We start from the raw sequence: 25196 nt of genomic DNA, 5'->3' as shown, positions 1-25196 counted from the left end.
ACATGGTGGCTCTGACTCCCTCTTCTAGAGGGTCTGAAGAAGGCTACAGTGTACATACATATAATAAGTAAATCTTAAAAAAATAAAGAAAAAGCCCTAATGTAATGTTTGGGGAAACACTAAAAGGCATTTGCTACCACCACACAACTTTAAGTACCATTACTTAACAATAACAAGGACCAGGAGATTCTCAGGACCTTAAGAAAAATTAAAGTACTGTTGAAATACTATGTAAGAAGTCATTTCTTTTACGGAAAATAACTTTAGCCGGGCGTGGTGGCGCACGCTTTTAATCCCAGCACTTGGGAGGCAGAGGCAGGCGGATTTCTGAGTTCGAGGCCAGCCTGGTCTACAAAGTGATTTCCAGGACAGCCAGGGCTATACAGAGAAACCCCTTCTCGAAAAACCAAAATAAATAAATAAATAAATAAATAAATAAATACCTCCTCCAGCACCAGGCATACATATAATACTACACAGACATACATACAGATAAAATACCCATATATACAAAATAAAGGGTTTCTCTGTGGAGCACTGGTTGTCCTGGAACTCACTCTGTAGACCAGGCTGGCCTCAAACTCAGAAATCTGTCTGCCACTGCCTCCTTGAGAGGGGCAGGGATTACAGACGTGTACCACCGTGGTGTAAGGAAAGAGTCACTCAAGGGAAAATGAAGGCCTTGCAGGGAGCGGTAGGTAGCCTCTGTGGACTGAATCTCAAACAGCCATGCAATAGCATATTTACTGATTGTGGCACCAATTCCTCATACCAAAACCTCTAATCTAATCCATGTTTCCAGAAGGAGAAGACCACACCCATGAAATCTATTTAGTCTTTACTATGCAGAGTGCAGTACTCAATATGTTTTCACAGAATATGTTTTATCTCTTGTTAAGAGGATATAGATGCTTTGAAAGTCCTTCAGTAACACAATTGATTCCCAAAGCTGACTGTGCCAAAATCAGCAGTGGAACTTTAGAAACTGGTTCCATGATCTTTGCCCCAAAGTGACGTATTCAGCATCCCACGGGCGAGACACTGACATCTACCTGACGGTCTGCCAGCTTTGAGGACAGCTGTATTCTTTTAACCAAAAAACTGACTTTCATCTCAAGACTTATTTTGCTAATACTTTAACTTAATACTTTAATACCTAGTGAAGGGAGAGGGCAACATGTAGGCTGTAATAAAAGTAGAATCTTAGAATGTGCTCAATAAATATAAAAAATTATACGCTCAGTAAATGCTTTTCTTTTTTATTTATTTATATGAGTACACTGTAGCTGTTTTCACACACACACCAGAAGAGGGCTTCAGATCCCATTACAGATGGTTGTGAGCCACCATGTGGTTGCTGGGAATTGAACTCAGGACCTCTGGAAGAGCAGTCAGTGCTCTTAACCACTGAGCCATCTCTCCAGTCCCTTTTTTCTTTTCTTTTTCCCTGCCTTTAATTTTGCAGTTCTGGGGCCTGATCCAGAGCTCTGTGCATGCTAAGCAAGTGAGCTCTGCCACCAGCTACGTTTTTGCACTATTTTAATTTTATGAATAAAAAGTAGAAATTCAGGAAGCGGAAGTGGGTAGGTTGGTGAGCTGGGGGAGGAGTGATGGTATAGAGGGTTTTCGCAGGGGAAATCAGGAGGGGGGATAACATTTGAATGTAAATAAAGAAAATATATAATTAAAAAAATAGAAATGCAGGCACCTTAAAGATGGCTCAGTTGATAAAGAATTTTACTACTGAGCTGGAGAGATGGCTCAGTGATTAGGATTAGTGGCTGCTCTTCCAGAGGTCCTGAGTTCAATTCCCAGCAACCACATGGTGGCTCATAACCATCTGTAATGGGATCCGATGGCTTCTAGTGTGTCTGAAGATAAGCTAAGCATATTCATATACACAGAAGAGACTGTGAGATATAAAAGTGTGAATATATATATAAATAAGAACTTTGCTACTATTCACAACTACCTGAGTTTGATTCTGTAAGAGAACTACATTACCTCCACCCTCCAACATACAAATCATTTAAAAGGCTAGGACTGGTGGGACACACCTTTAATCCCAGCACCCCAGAGGCAGAGACAGGTGGATCTCTGTGAGTTTAAGGCCAGCAAAGTCTACATAGACCCCTTCCTGCCCAAAAGGGCCTAAAAAGTAGTTTCTTTGATTGAGCATGTGGTTAATACACACGCACTCACACTTTCCTGAGTTTGGATAGATGTCCCTTAGTTTAGGAACAACTTACATCCCAATAAATCAATCCACCAGAAAACACCCTGAGTTGAGAAAAAGCACAGCGTAGCAACACAGGCACCAAGGTGAGGGCACGGACATTCAGTCTTGTGACTGGCTGGGAGCTTATTCATTTTATGTTTCCCGGCCTCCCAAGATCTCCCAAGCAGATCTTTGAGTTCAAGGCCAGCCAGGGCTACACAGAGAAGCTCCGTCCTGAAAAACCAAACCACCAACTTCAAAAAAGATAAGCTTGTAAGTCCCTCACAAATCAGAAGCAGCAAAATAGAAAGGATGCTTTCATTCAATGTGATGAAGACAAGAACCTTCTGACTTACACACGGGTCTTTCCCAAACACACCAAGAAAAATATACTGATGTATTTAGAGACAGGGTCTACGTGGTTCTGGCTATCTGGGCACTAACCCTGTAGATCAGCACAGCCTCCTACTCACAGAGATCCACCTTGCTCTGCCTCCAATGGCTGGGCTTAAAGGTATCATACCATCCGTGGACCACCTGTTTTATATCTTTGATCTTTACTAGTTGGGTGCTTTGTAACCATTTAAAGGAGTAAACTTAATGATTTATTTTTGTTTGGTGTTTTGCCTTCATGTGTGTGAATGTAAGGGTACTGGATCCTCTGGAACTGGAGTTGTAGGCCATTGTGAGCTGGCCATGTAGGTGCTAGGACTTGAACCAAGGGTTCTCTGGAAGAGTAACCTTAACTACTCCACAATCTCTTGAGCACCCAAAAACCTACTTCTTAGGCTATTGAGAGCACTAATGTAACTTGCAAAGTACTAAGTTACATAATAAGTACTTGACAAAGATACCTGTTCTACTTTCCAGAAGGGGTGTGAGACATCTACCAAATTTGGGGGCTTAGGGGCGAAATCCATCAATCTTGATTGTTGGACAAGATGGAAATTAAATAATCAAAACTAAAACTACGCTGGGTGTGGTGGCGCACACCTTTAATCCCAGCACTCGGGAGGCTGAGGCAGGCAGATTTCTGAGTTCGAGGCCAGCCTGGTCTACAGAGTGAGTTCCAGGACAGCCAGGGCTACACAGAGAAACCCTGCCTTGAAAAACAACCACCCCCCCCCCAAAAAAAAAAAAACCCAAAAAACCTAAAAACTACATGTGTGTGGTGTTTTGAATATGCTTGGCTCAGGGAGTAGCACTGTTAGCAGGTATGGGCTTGTTGAAGGAAGTGTGTCACTGTGGGGGTGGGCTTTGAGGCACCATGCCCAGGTTCTGCCCAAGATGGTATCAGAGCCTCCTCCTACCTGCCTACTGAAGACAGTCTCTTCTTGGCTGCTTTCAGATCAAGAATATACAACTCTTGGCTCCTCCAGGACCAAGTCTGCCTGCATGCTGCTATGCTTTCCACCATGATGATAATAGACCAAACTTGGCACCAAACTGTAAGCCAGCCCCAGTGTTTGCCTTTCTAAGAGTTCCTTAGGTCACAGTGTCTCATCAGAGCAAATAAAACCCTAACACTGTGGAAGAGGAAGCTGATTTCAGAGAAAAGGTCATGGCTTAAAGAACTTAACAAAAATCAAACAATTAAAAAAAAAAAGGAATAAACAAGGTCAACTATTTCCAACAAGCAGCTATTAATGAGTTCAGAACTAGAAGAGAGTGACAGTAACAACCATGGGACAATGTAGAACAAAGGCAGACATGCTGGCAGGAGTGTAAAACTATGCCTGGAGACTACCTGAAGTATAAGAGGCACAAGACCTCAAGCCCTACCTCCACTTCTACATGTTCTCCTAGAAAAGACTTCTGTTTTCTCTTTTGGTGGAGACATGATTTGTTTGTGTAGCCTTGGCCGTCCTGGAACTAGCTCTGTACATCAGGCTGGTCTCAGAGTTATAGAGATCCATCTGCCCTTACTTCCCAAGTACTGGGACTAAAGGTATATTCTATCTAGACGCATGCTGAGGACTGCTTCCTCTAGTATAAGAAATGGCCTAGCTCTGCTAGCCTATCCCTAACTTCCCCACCATGGCAGGTACCGATCCTAGAGTCCCAAGTGGTAGAGCCCCTTCCTGCATGTTGGAGTCCCAGGATCCCCACACCTGAAGACAGCCTTGTCCCTGACTGCTCATCACTCCTGCTGGACTCAGTTTCACGGCACAGCTAAGGATAGCTAGGACTTTTACCTTTTTCAAATCCATGCAGGTCTGTGAACTCAGGGTGCATTATGCCCGAGAGTGAGGGCTGGGTGGTTAGCAACAGAGCAAGACACCTCTGGCAGAGGCCATAGGGAATCCAAGTGAAGTTTGGCACAAACTAGGCCGTGGTGTAATAAGGGCCCAGTCAATGAAGATGGGACTAAGCAGACAACTGGAGAACCAATACGTTTTGTCCACATCATGTCCACCCTGAGGACACAGAGGCTGGAGAAGGACTTGCTAGCACAGGTACAGTTCAGCAGATGAGATCTAAGGGAAATGGAGACAGACCATGGAGCAACTCCAGGGGCTTGTGGCTCCCGTGGAATTGATTCTAGTCTCGGAGGCGCTACTCTGTGTGCAGCCCAGAGGGAATGCTATCTGCACCAGGTCCCCTCTATAAAGGCATGAAGGCTGGACTCCCTCTGCTCTGGCTTTTGGCTTCTTCTGGAGAATAAGGACAGCACAACTAAGTGACTACTGGGAGCCCAGAATTCGGCTGACGCTCTGAACTGCCTAAGTTGGGGGTTGAGAACCTGAAATGAGTTCCTTGATCCTGAATGGTCAGGTGCCACCTGCTTAACCTCTGTCTTTATTCTTTTAACGAAGCAGGTAGCTGAGAACCAAAGCTCAATCAGCCTTGCTAAACTCCCTACTTCCTTTATCTTTTTCCTCTCGGAATGAGCTGATGCAGTTGTTAAGAGAAAAACCACTGCCTGGTCCACCTACTCTGTACTTCAAACCTTAACCTCACAGCCACTCTGCATCTCTCTGCTGGTAGCATGGTCTTGTTCCAGTTAGGCCTCTAATTTTTTGCTTCTGTAGAATTATTCTCTTCCCAGCAATGGTTTTTAGTTAAAAATTTATTGAACAATGCACATGGTCACTAGCAGTTATGATGGTATTCCAGGACTTCCTTGGCACTGGGAATTGAATCTGGGCCTTATGCATTCTAGGGAAGTTAAGTATGTTACCAGTGAGTCCCAGTCTAGTCTGGGGGGTTCTGGGAGTGTGCCGCTGTGCCAGGCTTACGAGACTTCTATATTAGAAAAAACCATGTTCCATTGACTCTAGGCTCCTGTACCTCCAGCACGGATCCTACTACCTGGTATATAGTAGCTGCTCAGTAAATGTATTAAATGGAGATGTGCCTAAGACACAATATGTCAACTGGGATACTTTAAAGGAGAAGGTAAGAGGGTTAATCAGTCTCAAGAGCTTACAAATTCAAGACTAGCCTAGGCTACACAGCAAGATCCCTATCTATCTCAAAGAACCTCCAACAAACAAAACTTCATTAGGATTCTAATAAAACCTCAGAATTCTTTTAATTAAGCTCAAAGTTGCAAGTTTGTCTCACGTATCTTTCATTTGACTAATGAACTTTTCGACAATTTCCCCCAGTCTTTCAGGTTCCATCAGTTTATTTACCAGTTCCTGCTCAACAGCTATCAGAGCCAGGCTACTAAGTTTCTCTTGTCCCATGGTACGAAGTAAGTATGTTTTAAGATGAGACAGCGTGGAAAATGACTTCTCATTATTTGCTGAAGTAATTGGCCAAGATAAAGCAATATGCAACAGCTTCGTGATACAAGGAATATTATTGTGGAGACCATGCTGAATAAACAAACAGCCCAGGTCAATGAAGCTTAAGGACCCATTCTCTGTGATGAAGTTGAAACTTGCATACTGCCGGTAAAATCGGAGCTCAGGAATGATGTCTGCATCAAGCTTATAGAATTCCTGGATGTGCTTGGCTGTTCCTTCATTTAATGGCTCATTCCACTTAAGTAACAGCTCTGAAATTTGTTTCATTTTACAATAGTCAAACTCTGAAAAATATAACTTTAAATTTTTTAATACAGTGTCCAGACCTTGGTAGTAAATATTAATTTTATATTGTTCATCTGCTGAAGTAGGAAAAAACATATGCTCTGAGTTGTCAGGATCTACTGTTCTTTGAATTTTTCTTCTTTTTTGAAAAGAGGGTTTCTCAACATCAAAACCCTTACTGGTTATCTTTTCACATATTTCATCTGCTCCATCCCAGATAGTTTTAAAATATGTATCATTCCTTTCAGAAGATAAACATTCCAAAATTGCTTCTATTTTTGAAAACAAAGAAAAGATGTCAAGAGTTTCACTTTGAAACTCTCTAGAAAGAATCCCTGTGATACTGAGTACTCGATAAAGAAATTTCAAACAAAATATAAATTCAAACTTGGTAACCATGGCCAACAGGTCCTCCAGCTCGGCAGCCACAGCCGTGCCTGCACACCTGCGCGAAACCGACGCCAGCACCTCGACGACTTCCGGAAGGCACTCCTTCAGGGCCAGCAGCAAATGGTCGTGGGCTGGCCAACATGACTGTGACATGTGTTTCTTACAAGTTTTATTCAGACTTAGCTTACACATGGTTTGCAAACTTGCCAACATTTCTTCAGACACATGAACCGTGTTGAACAAAGAGCAGAGAGTGTTTAGTGCCTCTCGGAGCTCCTTCACCTCCTTACAGAAGCTAATCACTGCTAACTCAAAAAAATGGGCGTGACAATGCACATAGAGAGCTCTTGGCTCTTCCTTCTTGAATTCTGTTACAACTTCATTCAATTTTACCCTAAAATTTGTGGCACTATCATAGGCTTGGCCACATATTTTATTAAAATCAACCCCAACCTGCTGCAGGTAAGCTTTGATCCGCCCATGCACGTGGACCCCAGTCACCTCCTCGGCAGTCACAAACCCCAGGAACCTTTCCTTAACCAAGACAGCACTTGGCGTCTTTTGTGGGTACCTCACACACACGGAAATCTGTCTCTCAGCAGCACTACCTGCTAGCTCCTCACAGATTATTGAAAAGGCTGAGGCGGCGTTGATCTCACTCACGAGGTCTCGCAACAGTTCACCCTTTATCATGTCAATAATCTCCTCCTGGACAAGCGTGCTGCTATAGAAGTCCACGTGAGAACTCATGAGCGGAAATACTTCTCCTCTATCTCTTGCTCGAAGCTCTAGTAACTCCAAAAAACTGCCTTTACTCATGGGTGAAACAGACTGGTCATTCCCTTTTAACAGCAAGCACTGTTTTCCAAGAAATAAAATGTTCTCAATGATGAGCCTGAGATACTTTTTATTTCCTTCAATCATTTTTGAATAAACAGATGAATTGTCATGCGGAACAGCATCGAGAAACTGGTATTGCCTCCAAAATTGCAGTGACTTTAAGTGCATGTCACTCTCTTCATGCTTTCTGAAAATTTCCAGCATTTTCTCCCAGTCAGCAGTTCCTTGGGTTGCAAAAGCTTCTCTCCGACAGCTAAATTTTTTCTGGAAGAACAAGTAGCAAGAATAGCAGAATGCGATATTGTTTGCAGTGCTGGGATGCAGATGCTGGAAACCTGGGCTCCAGGACTCTACCAGAGGGTCTGTCTTAATGTTTTGTTCTGTTGATGTGGACTTTGAGAGATACAACCTATCATTTCCTTTCATGGATTTCTCACTGTTGTTCTGTACTCCCTCACTGGGAGCAGCTGTGTCCTCACAGAGCACCGAGCAAGGTGGGAGGAGGCCTGGCTGGTCCGCACTATCACCAACACCACTGCTGGACTCACTGGCTGAGTTCTTAGGACAGAAATGGTAAAATAATACTTGTTTAAGCAGTTTTCAAATAATAAAAATATCAAAACATATCCATTGCAGTAACACAGTAAAATGAACAAGTTATAGTATAGGATTTTCTATAAGCAGCACTAACATAATTAATTGCCATCTAAATTCAGCATTCAGTGTTTAAAGGAGCTCTAGGTATCTAACAGCAGAGAAATATTTCTATTACTCAGATGACTAGAACTATTCACTCAAAAGGAAGCTGGGCGTGGTGGCATGCACCTTTAGTCCTAGCACTCTAGAGGCAGGTGGATTTCTGTGAGTTCAAGGCCAGCAAGAGTTACATAGTGAGATATTGTCTTAAAAATGGTCAATCAAAGCTGGGCGTGGTAGCGCACGGCTTTAATCACAGCACTCGGGAGGCAGAGGCAGGCGGATTTCTGAGTTCGAGGCCAGCCTGGTCTACAAAGTGAGTCCCGGGACAGCCAGGGCTACACAGAGAAACCCTGTCTCGAAAAAAACAAAAACAAACAAACCAACCATAAAAGGTCAGTGGTTAAGAGCACTGACTGCTCTTCCAGAGGTCCTGAGTTCAATTCCCAGCAGCCACATGGTGGCTCACAACCATCTGTAATGGGATCTAATGCCCTCTTCTGGGGTGTCTGAAGTCGGCTATGGTGTACTCATATAAATAAATAAATAATTTTTAAAAATCAGGATAAAACTTACACTCACGATGACATTTGTCGGTAGAGAAGAAAGTGTACCTGTTGAGACAAATTCAAGCACATATTTGAGATTTTACACTTTAATAGCACCATAAGCTCATGAAGCTTATTTCAGATCAGCAGACAGACAGACAGACAGACAGACAGATTCAACAATATGACAAAACACTGTTTATGTCAAATGTCTGTTTACCTTGTAAGAGATCAGTGTCCACGACCAGGTCAACATGAGTATTTACTAACGACATTATATTGCTTATAACTGGATATTTCTTTGGACAGAGATTCTCTTTTGAAGAACTGTGCACCACGGATACATTAACTGACAAAAATAAACAAAATTAGTTTGTTATAGCCAAGCAGAAAACAGGGTCTAATAGTAAGTGGTTTTGTGCTGAGGGTCATATAACTCAGTGGGAGAGTGCTTGCCCACCGTCACACCTGGTGGGCATCGAGCCCGGGCCTCAGACAGTCTGGGCTGACACCATTACCCGTCTGTTTGGATTTAAGATCATTTCATTTTCGAGGTGAATGTTTTTACATGGTGCTAGGATCTGAGTTTGGGTCCTCATGATTGAACAGCAAGCACTCCTAATTGCTAAGACATCTCTCCAGCACTCACTGGGAATTTTAAGTTACTTTAATATGGAAGTTAATCAGAGCTATAAATTAACAGCGAAGTGTAGTTATATTGCAGTACACAGTACAGCTTGAGGCCGTTAGGCATTACCTGAAGAAGATTCCATCACAGCACTGTTGTATGAAGAAAAGCAAACAGAGCAGTAAACCTCTACGTTCCCCAAGTGGTTAGTAATCACAATCATCTCATCGGACAGTTGCAGGGATTTGCAAGGGGAAGATCTAAGTATTCTGGGTGGTTTCTGTTTAAAGATTAAAAATAATATTCATATTTCTGATACAACACATACAATACTAAAAACACTAAGCATGCTACTGTAACTGCTTTTAGCTGAAATAGAATAAACAATAATTCTTTATACTTCCTTAAAAACTAGAAGAGAGTCTAGGCTACACAAACCAAATGAGGCAATTTGATAAGCTTATCTGAAAACTATTCTACCATTTAATAGCTACAGTAATAGTAATAATGTATTTTCAAGGAAAAGAAAGGCCACCAAAGAAGTTTATTATCCCAGGCAACTAAAGCCTACTGGATAAGAACACAAATTGAATTAGTTTTGTTCCTTGGACATGAGCCCTTGCACCAGGGCTAACAAGAAAAGGGTACTTAATATCTACTATACGATACTGGGGCCATACCTGTCCCTCCAGGCCAGAGGTTCTCAACCTTCCTAATGCTGTGACTCTTTAATACAGTTTCTCATGTTATGGTAGCTCCCAACCACAAAATTATTTCATTGCTACTTCATAACTGGAATTTTTCTATTGTTATTAATCACAATGTAAATATCTGATATGTCTGATATCTGATATTCGACCTCCAAAGGGGTGGAGACTCACAGGTTGAGAACTGTTGTCCTAGGCTAACTTCCTGGTAAAGAATCAAGCACACCTGGGTGTAGTGTCGCATGCCTTTAACTCCAGCTCAGGAGGCAGAGGCAGGTAGAGCTCTGTCAGTTCAGAGGCCAGCCTAACATAGTGAGCTCCAAGACAGCTAAGGCTACACAGAGACCTTGTCTTCAAAAATTAACCCCCAACCCAGAAAACAATGACAATCCTATTGTGAGAAAGCAGCATACAAACAGGATGCAGAATGCAGCAAATTCAGTAAGCACGGGACAAAGAGAGGCTGTAGACTGAGGAGTTTCACCATCTAATCTTTCTACATCACTGAAAGCAACAGTGGAACAGAACTGCTTTTTGGTACACAATATGAACAAAACTACACAGCGTTTCTTTTCTGTGGAGACGAGAATATTGATAGGAGAGCCAGGAAATGGGCTGGGAAGATGGCTCAGGAGTTAAGAGCACTTCCTACTCAAGGCAGTTTCCGAGCACCCGTGCTGAGTTACATACAGTTCCCTGATTCCTGTCCCAAGAATATAACATCCTCTTTTGCATCCATGGGCACCTAAACAGATGTGTAAACACACCCCTATGCACATAAATGGAAACAAATAAATCCTCAAAAAAGTTCTATTTATTTATTTGTATGTGTGTGGGGGACATCATTCCATGCAAGTGAAAGTCAGAAGACAACTTCAGTCAGCTCACTCTTTCCTGCCACCATGCGGCTCCTGAGGATTGTACTCAGGGTGTCAGGTTTCTTATGAGTGAATGTATGCACCATGTGCATGTAGCTCCTGCAGTGTCTAGAACAGGGCACCAGATCCCTGGACTTCGGGTTATAGGTAGTTATGAGCATCATATGGGTAAGGGAATTTACTGGGTCCTCTGGATCTTAAGTGCTGAGCCACCTTTCCAGCTCCTAAATAAATCAATCTTTAAAAATAAAGAAAGAACAAGGAAGGCATGGCGGTACATACCTTTAATCCAAGCCTTAGGGAGGCAGAGGCAGGCAGATTTCTTGAATTTCAGGCTAGCCTGGTCTACAGAGCCAGGTCTAGCCAAGGTTACACAGAGAAACCCTGTCTTGAAATTTCAGGGGCAGGGGGAAAGCACAGGATAATTTTCATTTTAGACTTTTCTGGATGGTCTGGAACTTGGGTTACACAGACCAGGATGAGTTCACGGAGATCTACTTGACAATTAGAGGCATGAGCCATCACACCTGGCTCCTCATCCTGCCAGCAAACCATAAAATGCTCGTGCAATTCACCCTTCCAGACAGAAGGATCCTTGCTTTTGTATATGCTTGGGCTGGACACTTATGCTAAGCAATAGCTCTCCCACTGAGCTCTACGTCCAGCTCTCACAGACACACTCTGCCGGCAGCTCAAGACACTGACAGCACCAGGCAGTCAGGAAATGGATCAGGGCACACTCAACCATGATTATACCAGAGGAGTTGCTGCAGATTTTGATTTCTTGATATTCCGAAGTATTCAGTATGAGTTATATATTATTGTTTTTTCAAGATATGGTTTCGGGGGGGGGGGGAAGAGTATAGGGGGCTTTCAGGATAGCATTTGAAATGTAAATGAAGAAAATATCTAATAATAATAATAAAAGATATGGTTTCTCTGTAGTTCTGGCTGTTCTGGAACTCATTCTGCAAGCCAGACTGGCCTCAAGCTCAGAGAGAGATCTGCTTGCCTGTGTCTCTCAAATACTAAGATTATGCATTACCACATTACTAAAGATCATGTAGTGATAAAGATAAATAATCGTTCTAATTCATAAAAAAGGATCAAACCAGTAACTGTGCTCATCTCATTTAGTCCACAAAGCAAGGCTAGCTTCTCTGTTCTTGGGGGCACCCAAAGGTCCTTTTCATGTTCATTAACCATCAACCAAAGATTTCCCCAATGACACCAAGCACGCTCACGGACCAGCAGCTCTTTTTGCTCCCCTGCTTCTATGAATTAGTAATCTTTGCACTACTCAAGTAAGGACACTCTTCCCCCTGAAGTATGTGGGACAGATTATAGATCACAGCTTTCACCAGTTCACAAGGAAACTTGTCAGCAGAACGAAAATGTGAAAGGTAGGACTTTCTGCCAAGACCAGAACAATAGCAACAAACGACATTTAAGCAGAATGACAAAAATTCTTCTAAACGTTAAAAAAATTGGAAACTTACAGTAGATGTCTTCTGACACATGCTGCACTTAGGCAAACTGCCATCAGGATATATGGTAACATGTGGTTTTCTTTTTTCTTCATATGATATAAGACAAGACTGGCTACAAAAGTTTTTGTCACAACTACTGTCCTCCAACTGGACACTCTTCATATCCTTTAGACTTAAAATGTCTCTAAAAACAAACAATAAATGCTTGTTAATAGAACAATAAATATTATGAGTTTCTGTGTGTACACATGAGGGGCTTAGAGCAAGGCGTTGGGCATTTTTCCCTCTAGCTCTCTTTATTGTCCTGACCCAGTTTCTCACTGAATTGGGAGCAAGAATCACTGTATGGACGATGCTGGTTGGGCAGTGAGCTCTTGGGATCCTTCTGCCATGTTTTTACTGTAAAACAACTTAGTTCCAGAAATTAAGGATGCTGTCAATAAAACAACATTTTCAAGTTAATTTGAACCTTGACAATTCCTAGCACCCACATGGCAGCTCACAACTGTCTGTAATTCTTGTTCCAGGGGATCCAGTGCCCTCTTCTGGACTCCAAGGGCAATGCATGCCCTAAATACACAGACTAAAAGCAGGTAAAAGAATAAATAAACTTGAATATTCGCCTGACTGTCCTAGTTTGCTTCTACTGCTGTGGATCAGGTCCACTGACTGTGACCAGGAAAGGGTCTATGTCCTCTTACAACTCCCAGGTCATAATCTATCACTGAAGGAAGGGCAGGACCTGAGACCACAGAGGGATCTGCTTCCTGGCTGACTGTCCAGTTGGAAACACAGAGCAAGGGTGGCACCACTCACAGTGAGGCGGGCCCTCCCACATCAATCATGGATCAAGAAAACCTCCTTGTCTACAGGCCAATGATGGAAGCACTTTCTCAATCAAGGTTCTTTCCTTCTGATGAACCTTTCATGTCAAACTGAGAAAAGCTAACCAGCACAGGGATTAAAGGGGACATGGCATAAAGCACTGAAATGTTGTGGTGGACTACTGTCTCTAGACAGACTACACAGAAAGTCTGAGTTATACCTTAGCCATCTTTTTTTTTTTTTTTGGTTTTTCTTTTTTCTTTTTTTTGTTTTTTAATTTTTAATATTTTTATTACATATTTTCCTCAATTACATTTCCAATGCTATCCCAAAAGTCCCCCATAGCGCCCCCCACTTCCCTACCCACCCATTCCCATTCTTTTGGCCCTGGCATTCCCCTATATTGGGGCATATAAAGTTTGCAAGTCCAATGGGCCTCTCTTTCCAGTGATGGCCGACTAGGCCATCTTTCGATACATATGCAGCTAGAGACAAGAGCTCCGGGGTTCTGGTTAGTACATCATGTTGTTCCAACAATAGGGTTGCAGATCCCTTTAGCTCCTTGGGTACTTTCTCTAGCTTCTCCATTGGGAGCCCTGTGATACATCCAATAGCTGACTGTGAGCATCCACTCCTGTGTTTGCTAGGCCCCGGCATCGTCTCACAAGAGACAGCTATATTTGGGTCCTTTCAGCAAAATCTTGCTAGTGTATGCAATGGTGTCAGCGTTTAGAAGCTGCTTATGGGATGGATCCCTGGATACGGTAGTCTCTAAATGGTCCATGGTTTTTCAAGACAGGGTTTCTCTGTGTAGCCCTGGCTGTCCTGGAACTCATTTTGTAGACCAGGCTGGCCTCGAACTCAGAAATCCGCCTGCCTCTGCCTCCCGAGTGCTGGGATTAAAGGCGTGCGCCACCACGCCCGGCTCTTAGTCATCTTTTTTTAATGAATTATATTTCTATGAGACTATATGCTAAACTATTGTTTAGAGGGGGACATCAAGCAGCTATTTTCAGGAAAATGAAGGCTGCCATTTCAAGGGAAACAACTCACAGTATTTACTGCTAAACTTTTAAGGAAAAATGAGAAGGGGCTGGAGAGAAGGCTCAGCTGTTGAGAGCACTGACTGCTCTTCCAGAGGACCAGGGTTCAACTGCCAGCACCCACATGGTGGCTCACCGCTGTCTGTAACTCCACAACCTGACACTCTCACACGCCTTCGCACAGACAAAGATGCAGGCAAAACACCAATGTACATAACATAAAAATAAATCATTAAAGAAAAATGAGAAATTTTAGGAAACCTGTACCTGCCATCTCTAGCTTGATCAATTCTTTTTTTTTTTTTTTTTGGTTTTTCGAGACAGGGTTTCTCTGTATAGCCCTGGCTGTCCTGGAACTCACTTTGTAGACCAGGCTGGCCTCGAACTCAGAAATCCGCCTGCCTCTGCCTCCCGAGTGCTGGGATTAAAGGCGTGCGCCACCTCGGCTGCCTATAAATAATTAAACATTATTTACTGAACCGGCCTAGTTTGGACCGGAATGATTTGTCTTCAGGATTTCTTTTTATTTCCAATACTAAAGTGTGGAAATGTTTCTTAAACATATCTTAATAGTTTTCAATAAAAAGTCTCCCCTTTCTAATATTTTTAAATGTCATCTTCAAAGTTATCCTTCATTTTGCTTCATTAAACAAAACCATTAAGTATTAGTTAAAGATATTAAATCAGCAGCCGCCGCAGCCATCTTCCAGCAACTTGCCAAAATGACGAACACAAAAGGAAAGAGGAGAGGCACCCGGTACATGTTCTCTAGGCCTTTTAGGAAACATGGCGTTGTTCCTTTGGCCACATACATGCGAATCTACAAGGAGGGTAATATTGTAGGCATCAAGGGAATGGGCACTGTTCAAAAAGGAATGCTCCATAAGTGCTATACCACGGCAAAACCGGAAGAGTCTACAATGTAACCCAGCATGCCGTGGACATCACTGTCAACAAGCAGGTTAAGGGCAAAATTCTGGCCAAGAGGATCAATGTGCGGATTGAGCACATCAAGCACTCAAAGAGCAGGGACAGCTTCCTGAAGCGGGTGAAGGAGAACAACCAGAAGAAAAAGGAAGCCAAAGAGAAGGGCACCTGGGTGCAGCTGAAGCGCCAGCCTGCACCACCCAGAGAAGCACACTTTGTGAGGACTAACGGAAAAGAGTCTGAGCTGTTGGAGCCCATTCCATACGAATTCATGGCCTAATGTACACAAAGAAATAAAATACCAGCACCACGAAAAAAAAGATATTAAGTCATTGCTAAAAAAAGAAGCCTTAAAAATTACTTAAAATTTTGGGACTTCAGTCAGGCAGTGGTGCATGCGTTTAATCCCAGCACTCAAGAGGCGGAGGCAGGAGATCTCTGTGAGTTTGAGGCCAGCCTGATCTGTAGAGCAAAGCCCAGGACAGCCAGAGCTACACAGAGACACCCTGTCTGAGAAAACCAAAAGATGTTGTGGAATGTGAAATTTTTTAAAGTCTCAATAAAGGGGCTGCAGAGATGGCTCAGAGGTTCAGAGCACTGCTACTTTTCCAGAGGACCTGGGCTCAGTTCCTAGCATCCACATGGAGGTTTACAACCATCCATAACTCCAGCTCCAGAAAATAGAACATCTTATTCCAACTTCCCCAGGAAGGCATGTGGTACACATATAAACATGCAGGCCAAATACCCATACATGCAAAATAAAATAGATCTAAAAAGTGCCAATAGAAACATATTGTTATTCTGAATAAATGGTGGCCTCTCCCAGTTTAAGATGACTATCACCTTTGAACCAATACACACACACACACATATATATACACACACATACATACATACATATATATATTCCAGAGGAAGCCAAGGTTGTCTATTTCTGCTCATCATACCTGATTGTTACTCCTTAAGAGAACAACTTACACAGCAAATTCTTTCTTGCATGAGTCTTTTCAACGCCTGTGACATGTAGCAAAGCTGGGGCTGAAGAAATGTAGTGCGTATATGCTAACCATAGCAACACAGTGCCTTAACTCCTCAGGGCCTCAGTTTCCTCAAAACCAAAAGAAAAGGTCTGCACTGGGTGATCTCTAATGTCCCTTCCAGGTTTAGGACTCTGCAGAAAGAGAAAGTAGACCGAAGAGAATGCCCTATAACTTATAGCCAAAGGAAAACTGGACATAGTATAGTACTGTAGACTTGGAGAAAACAAAAGGGAGGGCCAGAAAGGTGGGGCAGTGCTCACAACTGCTCTTGCAGAGGACCTGTGTTTAATTCCCAGCAACCCACACAGTGGCTCACAACTACCTGTAATGGCAATTTCAAGGGATCAAAGGCCCTCTGCAGGCACAGGTATGTATGTGGTACACACACATACAAGTAGAGAAAACACTCATACACAAAATAATATAAAAAAAATTAAAAAAAAAAAAAAAGCCAGGTGTGGTGGTGCACGCCTTTAATCCCAGCACTCCGGAGGCAGAGGCAGGCAGATTTCTGAGTTCGAGGCCAGCCTGGTCTACAAAGTGAGTTCCAGGACAGCCAGGGCTACCCTGTTTCGAAAAAAAACCAAAAAACCAACCAACCAACCAAACAAACAAACAAAAAAAAAAAGAAAAGAAAAGAAAAGAAAAAAGAAAACAAAAGAAGAGATAAAGTTAGGTAGAGATCAAGAAAATAGAACTTTAAACAAAAGACAGCATTGGAAGTGCCAGCCAAATAAGGATCGAAGCAAAGGTCTGCGAGCCTATTAGTAGTGTAGGTAGTCCAGTGTGGTGAACACTCCTGTGGTCTCAGCACTTGGAAGGCAGAGACAGGAGTACCTCTGAGTTCAACTCCAACCTGCTCTCCACAGTGAACTCCTCGCTACATACATACATTTGAGACCCTAACTCAAAACAAAAAACTGGGAACTGGGAGTAAACATAAGAAAACCATCTTGAATGAGTCCCTGACTCAAAAAAACCAAACCAAACCAAACCAAACCAACCAACCCCAAACCAAAACCCCACACGTTATCCACGTTCTGAGCATAGAAACCATCCTATTCGATGCTCTCAAGGCTCACATTTATTTAATAAAACTCTAACAAAGAGAGTCTCAAGGCTTCTCCACCCTTCCATGTAACCTGTGTAAACAATCAAAATGAGTTCTGCGTGATCTTAAAAGGGACTGGAAGCAGAAGCAAATTCTTTCACTTACCTATGGTTTCCATCTTCAGAGAAGACGAAAGCATATAAAATGATAACTTAAAATGATAACCAAGACTCTGACCAAAGATCTATGCAGCAAAATAAGAGGCCTTGCTTAGACTTCCATACCTGGAGCAATTTAAGCACATCCTTTTGAGAGGAGCTGGAGACACAGCAGGTGAAGGTGGAGACACAGCAGGTGAAGGGCACCCATCAATGCATAGTCTTGAGCAGAAAAGCTCAGCAGACCCTTTCCTCTGAAAAGCTGTTTGTCCCTCCTGAAAAACTCTTTTACATTTGGCACAGGAGAGTCGAACAGCTGTGCCTGGAACTGCAGGAAGCATTTTATTCAAGTCAGGTGAGAGGAGAGAAGACAGTCAACTGTGGGGCTTGAGAAATAGGAAGAAAACAGAATTTCCATTTACATAAAACAAGCACATACCTTTCATTTTAGAGGCTACTTCTGGATATGAAACTGAACCCACAATAGCATAATAGAGGCAATTTTAGAAAACAGACTAACTTGGCTATCTGACTGATAAAAAAAAAGTTATGATTAATTCTATTACCACTGTATGAAAATGTGGAGTTTCTTTTCTCCTGAATTTTGGGTTGTTGGATTTGACAATGCTCTTTTAAAATAGAGAATTGAAAATAATGTACAAAGTATACTCAAGGCAACTGGCCAACTCAACAGAAAATGGCAAATTAAGGGAGAGCCTGCTGGATCCTTCACATAACTGCCCTGAGCACCAAGCTATGGTGTGCTGTGTGTGCTTCCTTCCCGTTTACCCAGGATTTCCCAGGAAACATTTTAAGACTTACATTTAGGATTAGAAGGGTGATTCATTGGTTAAGGGCACTTTGTTGCTCTTACAGAGGACCTGGGTTCAGTTCCCAGCACCTGTAACTCCAGTTTCAAGAGATTTAACCCCAGCTTCTGGCCTCCTCCAGCTCTTGAATACATGTGGTGTGCTGAAATTCACATAGGTGCATACACATATAATTAAGTAAAAGTTCTAACAATTACATTTAATTACCACTCGAAGTGTGCATGCTTGTAAGGGACTGTACTCACGATGCATGGCATGTGTGGAGAAGTCAGTCTTGGCCATTAATCTCAGGCTGGCAGGCTTGACTGCAAACATCTTTACTCACCAAGCCATTTTTCCAGGTTCTCAACATAGGAGTTTTAAATTGCATTTATTTATTTGTTTCGGGGTGGTAGAAACACACGTATCAAGACAACCTATGGTAGTTCATTCTCTCCTCATACCATGTAGGGCCTGAGGATCAAACAGGTTATCGGATTTGGGGGCAAGAATCTTTACCCTCTGAGCCATCTTACTTGCCCTTTTCTTCTTCACAGAGTCTCCTTACATTAAAAAAAAAAACCAAATCCAAAAATAGGAGAGCTTGGAAGTCAGAGGAAGAAAGATCAGGAGTTCAAGGTAACTGTGAGCAACATGATAGCCAGTTTCAACCCACTTCTATCCCAAGAGCCAAAACAAACAAACAAACAAACAAACAAACAAACAAACAAACGTACAGTAATCTGTTACTATTGGTATGAGTTACCAGCAATGAACCACAGTCCAAAAATGTTACTTGGGGGGCTGGCGAGATGGCTCAGTGGTTAAGAGCGCCGACTGCTCTTCCAAAGGTCCCAAGTTCAAATCCCAGCAACCACATGGTGGCTCACAACCATTTGTAATGGGATCTGATGCCCTTTTCTGGTGTGTCTGAAGACAGCAACAGTGTACTCACATAAAATAAATAAATAAATCTTAAAATATAAAAATGTTCCTTGGAAATATTTGGAAGTAACAACGTTCCCTCCAACCGTTTTGAAATAAGGTTCTTACTGAAGCTTTGGGTGTCCTGGAACTCACAGAGATTCCAATGTCTCTGCCTCCTAAGCTGGAGACGAGCAATTCTAAAGTTTTAAATTGTGTGGCCAACTATTCATCATTCTATGAGTTATAGGATTGACTACTATGGTGTTTTTATTCAAGTTAACATTTTTTTTTAATTTAAAAATGATGTGAAAGAGGGGCTGGTGAGATGGCTCAGTGGTTCAGAGCACTGAAGGTTCTTCTAGAGGACCCTGGACTCAATTCCTAGTACCTACATGTTGGTTCACACCATCCATAACTCTAGTTCCAGAGGATCCAACACCCTACTCAGGGCATCCTGGGTACCAAGCACATGGTGCAGACATACAGGCAGGCAGAACACCCACACACATTAAATTTAAACTCCTAAAATTTAAAGCACAGGAGTTGAAATGCTGACAACTCAGATTCCATAAAACAAGAGCCAATTCATAAAGGGTCACCTTTAAATGGAACATACATGGTTGGTACTGCCTGGTTTCAGATAACCACAGGGCTCGTGGAAGAATATGTATTCTTCATGGATAGGGAGAGAACATTACAAGGGAATTTGGCTGAGTCACAGTTTAATAGAAAGTTAGTAATTTAGGTGGGAATAGCCCACATTTTTAATCTCCTTAGGATACAGGCAGGCAGAGCTCTTGTTGAGTCCTAGGCCAGCCAGTACTGCAAAGTGAGTTATTGTCTCAAAAGAATGAACCAGGGGCTGGAGAGATGACTCAGTGGTTAAGAGTACTGACTGCTTTTCCAGAGGTCCTGAGTTCAATTCCCAGCAACCACATGGTGGCTCACAACCATCTGATGCCCTCTTTTCTGGTATGTCTCAAGAGAGAAATGTTGTACTCATATACATAAAATAAATCAATCAATCATTAAAAAAAAAAAAAGAATGAACCAAGGATTGAAAGTTAGTTGAGCTGAGCGTGGTGGCGCACGCCTTTAGTCCCAGCACTTGGGAGGCAGAGGCAGGCGGATTTCTAAGTCCAAGGCCAGCCTGGTCTACAAAGTGAGTTCCAGGACAGCCAGGGCTATACAGAGAAACCCTGTCTCGAGAAAACAAAACAAAAAAAAGTTAGTTGATATTTTAGAAGTTCTTTCTAGATTTGGTGGCTCATGTTCGTAGGAGGCAGAGACAGAAGTATCAGTGTGAGTTCAAGGTCAGCCTTGGCTGCAAAGTTCCCTAAAACGAACAAAATTTCGCTTTTACTATTTCTTTTTTGTACTAGAGGTTTTAGTAAAATAGGTGGGGGGGGGGGTGCGGGGAGGGGAAGGAGTACTCTTGGGAAGTGATGGAGCTCGCCTTTAGTTCCAGCATTTGGGAGGCAGAGGCAGGTGGATCTCTGAGTTTGAGGTCAGCCTGGTCTACAGAGCTAGTTCTAGGACAGTCAGGACTATACAGAGAAACCATGTCTCATAAAACAAAACAAACAAAAAAGACTAATTTTTTGTCATTATTCATAGAATTCATGACTGTGTATATAGAAAACCCTAAAGAATCTATAACTTTAACAAGGTCAATATTTAAAAAATTTAAGGCTTGAGGATTTGGTTGATCTCAGCTCCAGAAATAACAAATTTTACTTCTTTGCACTAGTAATAAAAAAATGTAAATATAGCTGGACAGTGGTGGCGCATGCCTTTAATTCTAGCACCTGGGAGGCAGAGGCAGGCAGATATCTGAGTTCAAGGCCAACCTGGTCTACAGAGTGAGTTCTAGGATAGCCAGGGCTACACAGAGAAACCCTGTCTCGAAAAAGAACCCCCCCCCAAAACAACAACAACAAACAAAACCAAAAAAAGTAAATATAACTATTTTCTATGACATACTCATCAAATATAGGATACTATGGTATAGTTCAAGGGTAGAGCACTGTTTGGTCCCATTGAGGGTAGTAGAAGTAAACACCAAATATAGAAATAAATCTAATAAGAAATTGTCAAGTCTTGTAAACTAAAGTCAAAACACTGCTAAGGGAAATTAAGGAAGACTTAAATCAATGGAAAGATATAACTGGCTTATTGAAAGACTCAAGTCAATGTTCCCTAAGTGAAGCAGTGAAGCCAAAATCCCAGTAGAGACTTGTAAACCTGAAAGGACCTAGAACCTAGAGCAGATGGGCATGATGGTGCACACTTGCTAGGTGTGGAGGCAAGAACACAAAGCTAAACGCCTAGGAGACAAAAGCAGGTGTCTACTAAGGGAGCTGGAGGCCACTGCAGGGAGACTTACTAAAGGCTAAACAACAACTGGACATGTGTGGTGTGGCGGTTTCTTCAAGGTTGATCCATTTCACCCACAGGGAAGCTCCTTAAAAGGTAAGCAACTCAAAACCAGCTCCAACAAGTCCCTGAAACTGACCAGATTCACTAGGCCCCTTACCGCCCAGAGTGAAGAACAGAGTCACTCTCAGACAAGCCAAGTTGCAAATAGGACTCTGAGATCAGACATACTGACTTGAAGAAGACTAGACCAATTGAGTCACTAGGACAGGATGCTCTCCAACCTGTTGAACTGGCAGCAGGCTTGTGCTGTGTGTTCCAGGTTCCCAGCATTTGTGACCTGTCATCCATGCTAGGTTCACTTTGGTTCTGTTGCTGTCTTTTCTGCTCCTGTAAGTAACCCCTCACCCATATTCCTGTAAGTAATTCCAATAAAACTCACTGCTTCACCAAGATACCCTGGCCTGCTGTGGCCTTTATCTAGGGTGAACAGATGTTTGACACGTCTCCTCAGGAAAGAGAAACTTGTCACATACCAATAAAAGAAAAATAAAATTGTTGAGTGTAGTGCTTCATGTCTATAATCTCAGCACTCAGGAGGTTAGACTGGAAGATTTCTTGGAGACTTTGAAAACAAAAATAATAAAATTATGAGAAATACTTAACTGTATTATATATCATGTATTATATATGTAGGCAGCTCCAAAGCATTAATATGTAACGGTAACACAAAATGGCCATTTCTGGATATCTGGGTTAATGTAAGTAAATTCTTTTTTTTTTTTTTTTTTTTTTTTTTTTTTTTGGTTTTTCGAGACAGGGTTTCTCTGTATAGGCCTGGCTGTCCTGGAACTCACTCTGTAGACCAGGCTGGCCTCGAACTCAGAAATCCGCCTGCCTCTGCCTCCCGAGTACTGGGATTAAAGGCGTGTGCCACCACGCCCGGCATAAGTAAATTCTTTGTACTAACTGGGGTGATTACAAGTTTACCCCAATCCTTTTTGAACTTTGGCCTGTAAATTTCTTCTTTCGTTTTTTGAGATTTTTTTTTCAATTTAGTCTTGGGTGTCCTCTAACTAGCACTGTAGACGAAGAGATCCAATGGCCTCTGCCTCCCTGCCAGGATTAGAGAAATGGGCAGCCACCGCCAGCGCTAACTTGCAAATTTCACTCACAGAACTCTACAGATAAAACTATTTGCTTCTATCTCTCTCCTGCCCAATTCTTTTGTTTTTTGAACCCAGGTCTCATTAAGTAGCACTGACCGGCCTAGAACAGACTTTATAGAACAGCCTGGCTTCGAACTCAGAGAACCCCCTGCCTCTCCCGTGATGGGATTAAAGGCAAGGGCCAACACACCGAATCTGTTTATGTCTGAAAAATACACTGCTTAATGGAAAGAGAGCCACAGGTGTAACGGAAGACAGTTACAGAAAGAAGCCGCAAAAGACCAAACGCACCAAACTCAGTCACCGCACAGAGGCCAGGACGCTAAGAAGCCTGGAGGCCGGGGGCACGACTCTCCTGAGACTGTGGTCTTCCTACCTGTCGCGTCACCCTCTTCAGGATGGGAGAAACGCCGCCTCTCTGTGGAAAAGCGGGCCTGAGCGGCTCCACGAGGACGGACGATTTGTCGCCAACCCAGCGGTGGGAAGCACCCACTGGGATTTTGCAGTGCAAACTACCCCGCCGGCTCCGCCCCTCTCCCGGAGGCCTTTGCGGCTGAGCATGCGCACCGCGGTCCGCCTGGGGCGCGGGGCGGGGGATGGCCTAAGCAGGAGAGGTAGACTGGGCGGGGCAGGGGGTTTAGTTTTAGGCAATCTTTAATGTCATCTTTAGCTGCCTGTTTTTCGTGTTTTTTTTTTTTTTTGTTTGTTTTTTTTTTTTTTTTTTTTTTTTTATGTGAGACAGGGTCTCACTTATGTACCCCTGACTGTCCCGGAACTCACTCTGCAGACCAGGCTGGTCTCACACTTGGAGAGATTCTCCTGACTCTGCCTCCCTATTTCTGGTATTAAGGGAATATGTCACCACATGGGCGTATTTGGGTCCTTAAAGGCAGGAGTGAGGGGGCACAGGCCTGTAAGATGAAGGTGTGTGGTTAAAAGTTCAAAACCAACCTTATTTTACAAACGGAACAACAAAAGCTGGGGGGTTGAGACAGAGCAACGAGATGACAGACCCTATTAAGGAGTTTACCGCAAAGTCTGACTAGCAGGGTTCGGTCACTGGAATCCATTTAGTGGAAGAAGAGAACAGATACCTGCAAATTGTTCCTTGACCTCCGCAATGTGCACATAAACACAATAAATACATGCATGCATACATAAATAAAATTAAGGGCTAATGCAACATTAGTGACTTTTAAAAACATGGTTGTAAATCATCTCAGAAAAAGAGGAATGAAAAGTAGGGACAGATGGGTGTAGCTAAAGAATTGAGGGAGTAGATAATTTTGATTATTTCTAAGTCTTAATAGTAAAGAAGAATATAAAGTTTAATGATCTATTCATCTTGTCTTTGACCATAACTTCCATCTGTCTATCTTTTCTTTCTCTTCTTTTCTTTGAGACAGGGTTTCTCTGTGTATCCCTGGCTGTCCTGGAACTCACTCTATAGACCAGGCTGGACTCAAATTCAGAGATTCTCTGGCCTCCAAGACTGGCTCTCACCTCTTCCTTCCTTCCTTCCTTCCTTTGAGACAGAATCTCACAGTGTAGACAGGCCTAGAGCTCACAGAGATCTGCCTGTTTCTGCCTTCTGAGAATGAAAGAACCTAGTGGGGAAACCCCCACTCAATTCCCTTTCAGCGTGCACCCAAGAATCACGAACAGAACAGACGACCATTTTGATGTAACAGCATGAGGTAGTTTAATGATGGAGCTTTGGGCCGACACATATCTCTCGCAGGAGACAGAGGTGTTGACCACATGGTTGACCTATAAATGGCGGAGCTCCGGGTCGAACCTATCTCACGCAGGAGACAGTGGATTCGACCAAGAGGCTTGGAAGCTAGGGGTTTTTATAGAAAAGGGGTGGGGCTGGGGAGGAATTGGTGTGGTTTCACATGATTGGTCCATTTAAACATCAACAGACTGTCAGAAGGGCGGGAGATAGGGAGGCACTAGGCCAGTCAGGACATGTAATGATGGGCCTGCCCGGGCATGTCCTGGCCTGTTCTGCTATGTTCTCAGCCCCAGGTTTCAAAGCTCACAAACAACTCTTTGGGCTATTTGACATAAACTTACATGAATCACAGAGGTCTCAAGTTTTATTTCCTTTCAAGAGCTCGGAATTAAAGGTATGTACCATCATATCCTTCACTTGCTCTATGCACTCTCCTCTCTCCACCCCCACCCCCCTTTTCTCTCTCTCTCTTTTTTTTTTTTTTTTTGGTTTTTTGAGACAGGGTTTCTCTGTGTAGCCCTGGCTGTCCTGGAACTCACTTTGTAGACCAGGCTGGCCTCGAACTCAGAAATCCGCCTGCCTCTGCCTCCAGAGTGCTGGGATTAAAGGTCTGAGCCACCACGCGCCGGCTTGTTTTTTTTTTAAATGCTGGAGAGTCCTGTAAATAATCCGAATCAAAGTCATTGGTTCACCAT

General features: G+C 42.9%; 1 protein-coding gene and 1 pseudogene across 6 annotated transcripts; one reads left to right on the top strand and one right to left on the bottom strand.

Moving 5' to 3' along the window:
- Positions 1-3353: 3353 nt before the first annotated feature.
- Positions 3354-23283, bottom strand: Zmym1 (zinc finger MYM-type containing 1). Of its 6 annotated transcripts, XM_085838941.1 has the most exons (8): positions 23140-23283; positions 18305-18454; positions 17609-17868; positions 12445-12619; positions 9490-9640; positions 8953-9081; positions 8761-8798; positions 3354-8046 (listed from the first exon to the last, which is right to left on the bottom strand). In XM_085838941.1, exons 3-8 carry the CDS (start codon positions 17821-17823, stop codon positions 5782-5784), a joined length of 2973 nt encoding a protein of 990 aa, XP_085695067.1. In that variant the 5' UTR covers positions 17824-17868; positions 18305-18454; positions 23140-23283; the 3' UTR covers positions 3354-5781. The 6 variants fall into 6 exon arrangements, with proteins under 6 accessions (XP_085695067.1, XP_085695068.1, XP_085695066.1 ...); XM_085838942.1 differs by lacking the exon at positions 18305-18454 and having other exon boundaries at positions 23055-23283; XM_085838940.1 differs by lacking the exon at positions 18305-18454.
- LOC110293568 (large ribosomal subunit protein eL21 pseudogene) lies at positions 14999-15510 on the top strand (annotated as a pseudogene).
- Positions 23284-25196: the final 1913 nt, after the last annotated feature.

This window comes from Mus caroli, unplaced genomic scaffold, assembly GCF_978045245.1.
Source record: "Mus caroli unplaced genomic scaffold, Mus_caroli_1 scaffold_6, whole genome shotgun sequence".
Classification (NCBI taxonomy): domain Eukaryota; kingdom Metazoa; phylum Chordata; class Mammalia; order Rodentia; family Muridae; genus Mus; species Mus caroli.
The sequence above is the reverse complement of the archived record's forward strand: the minus strand, read 5'-3'. Positions and strand labels throughout refer to the sequence as shown.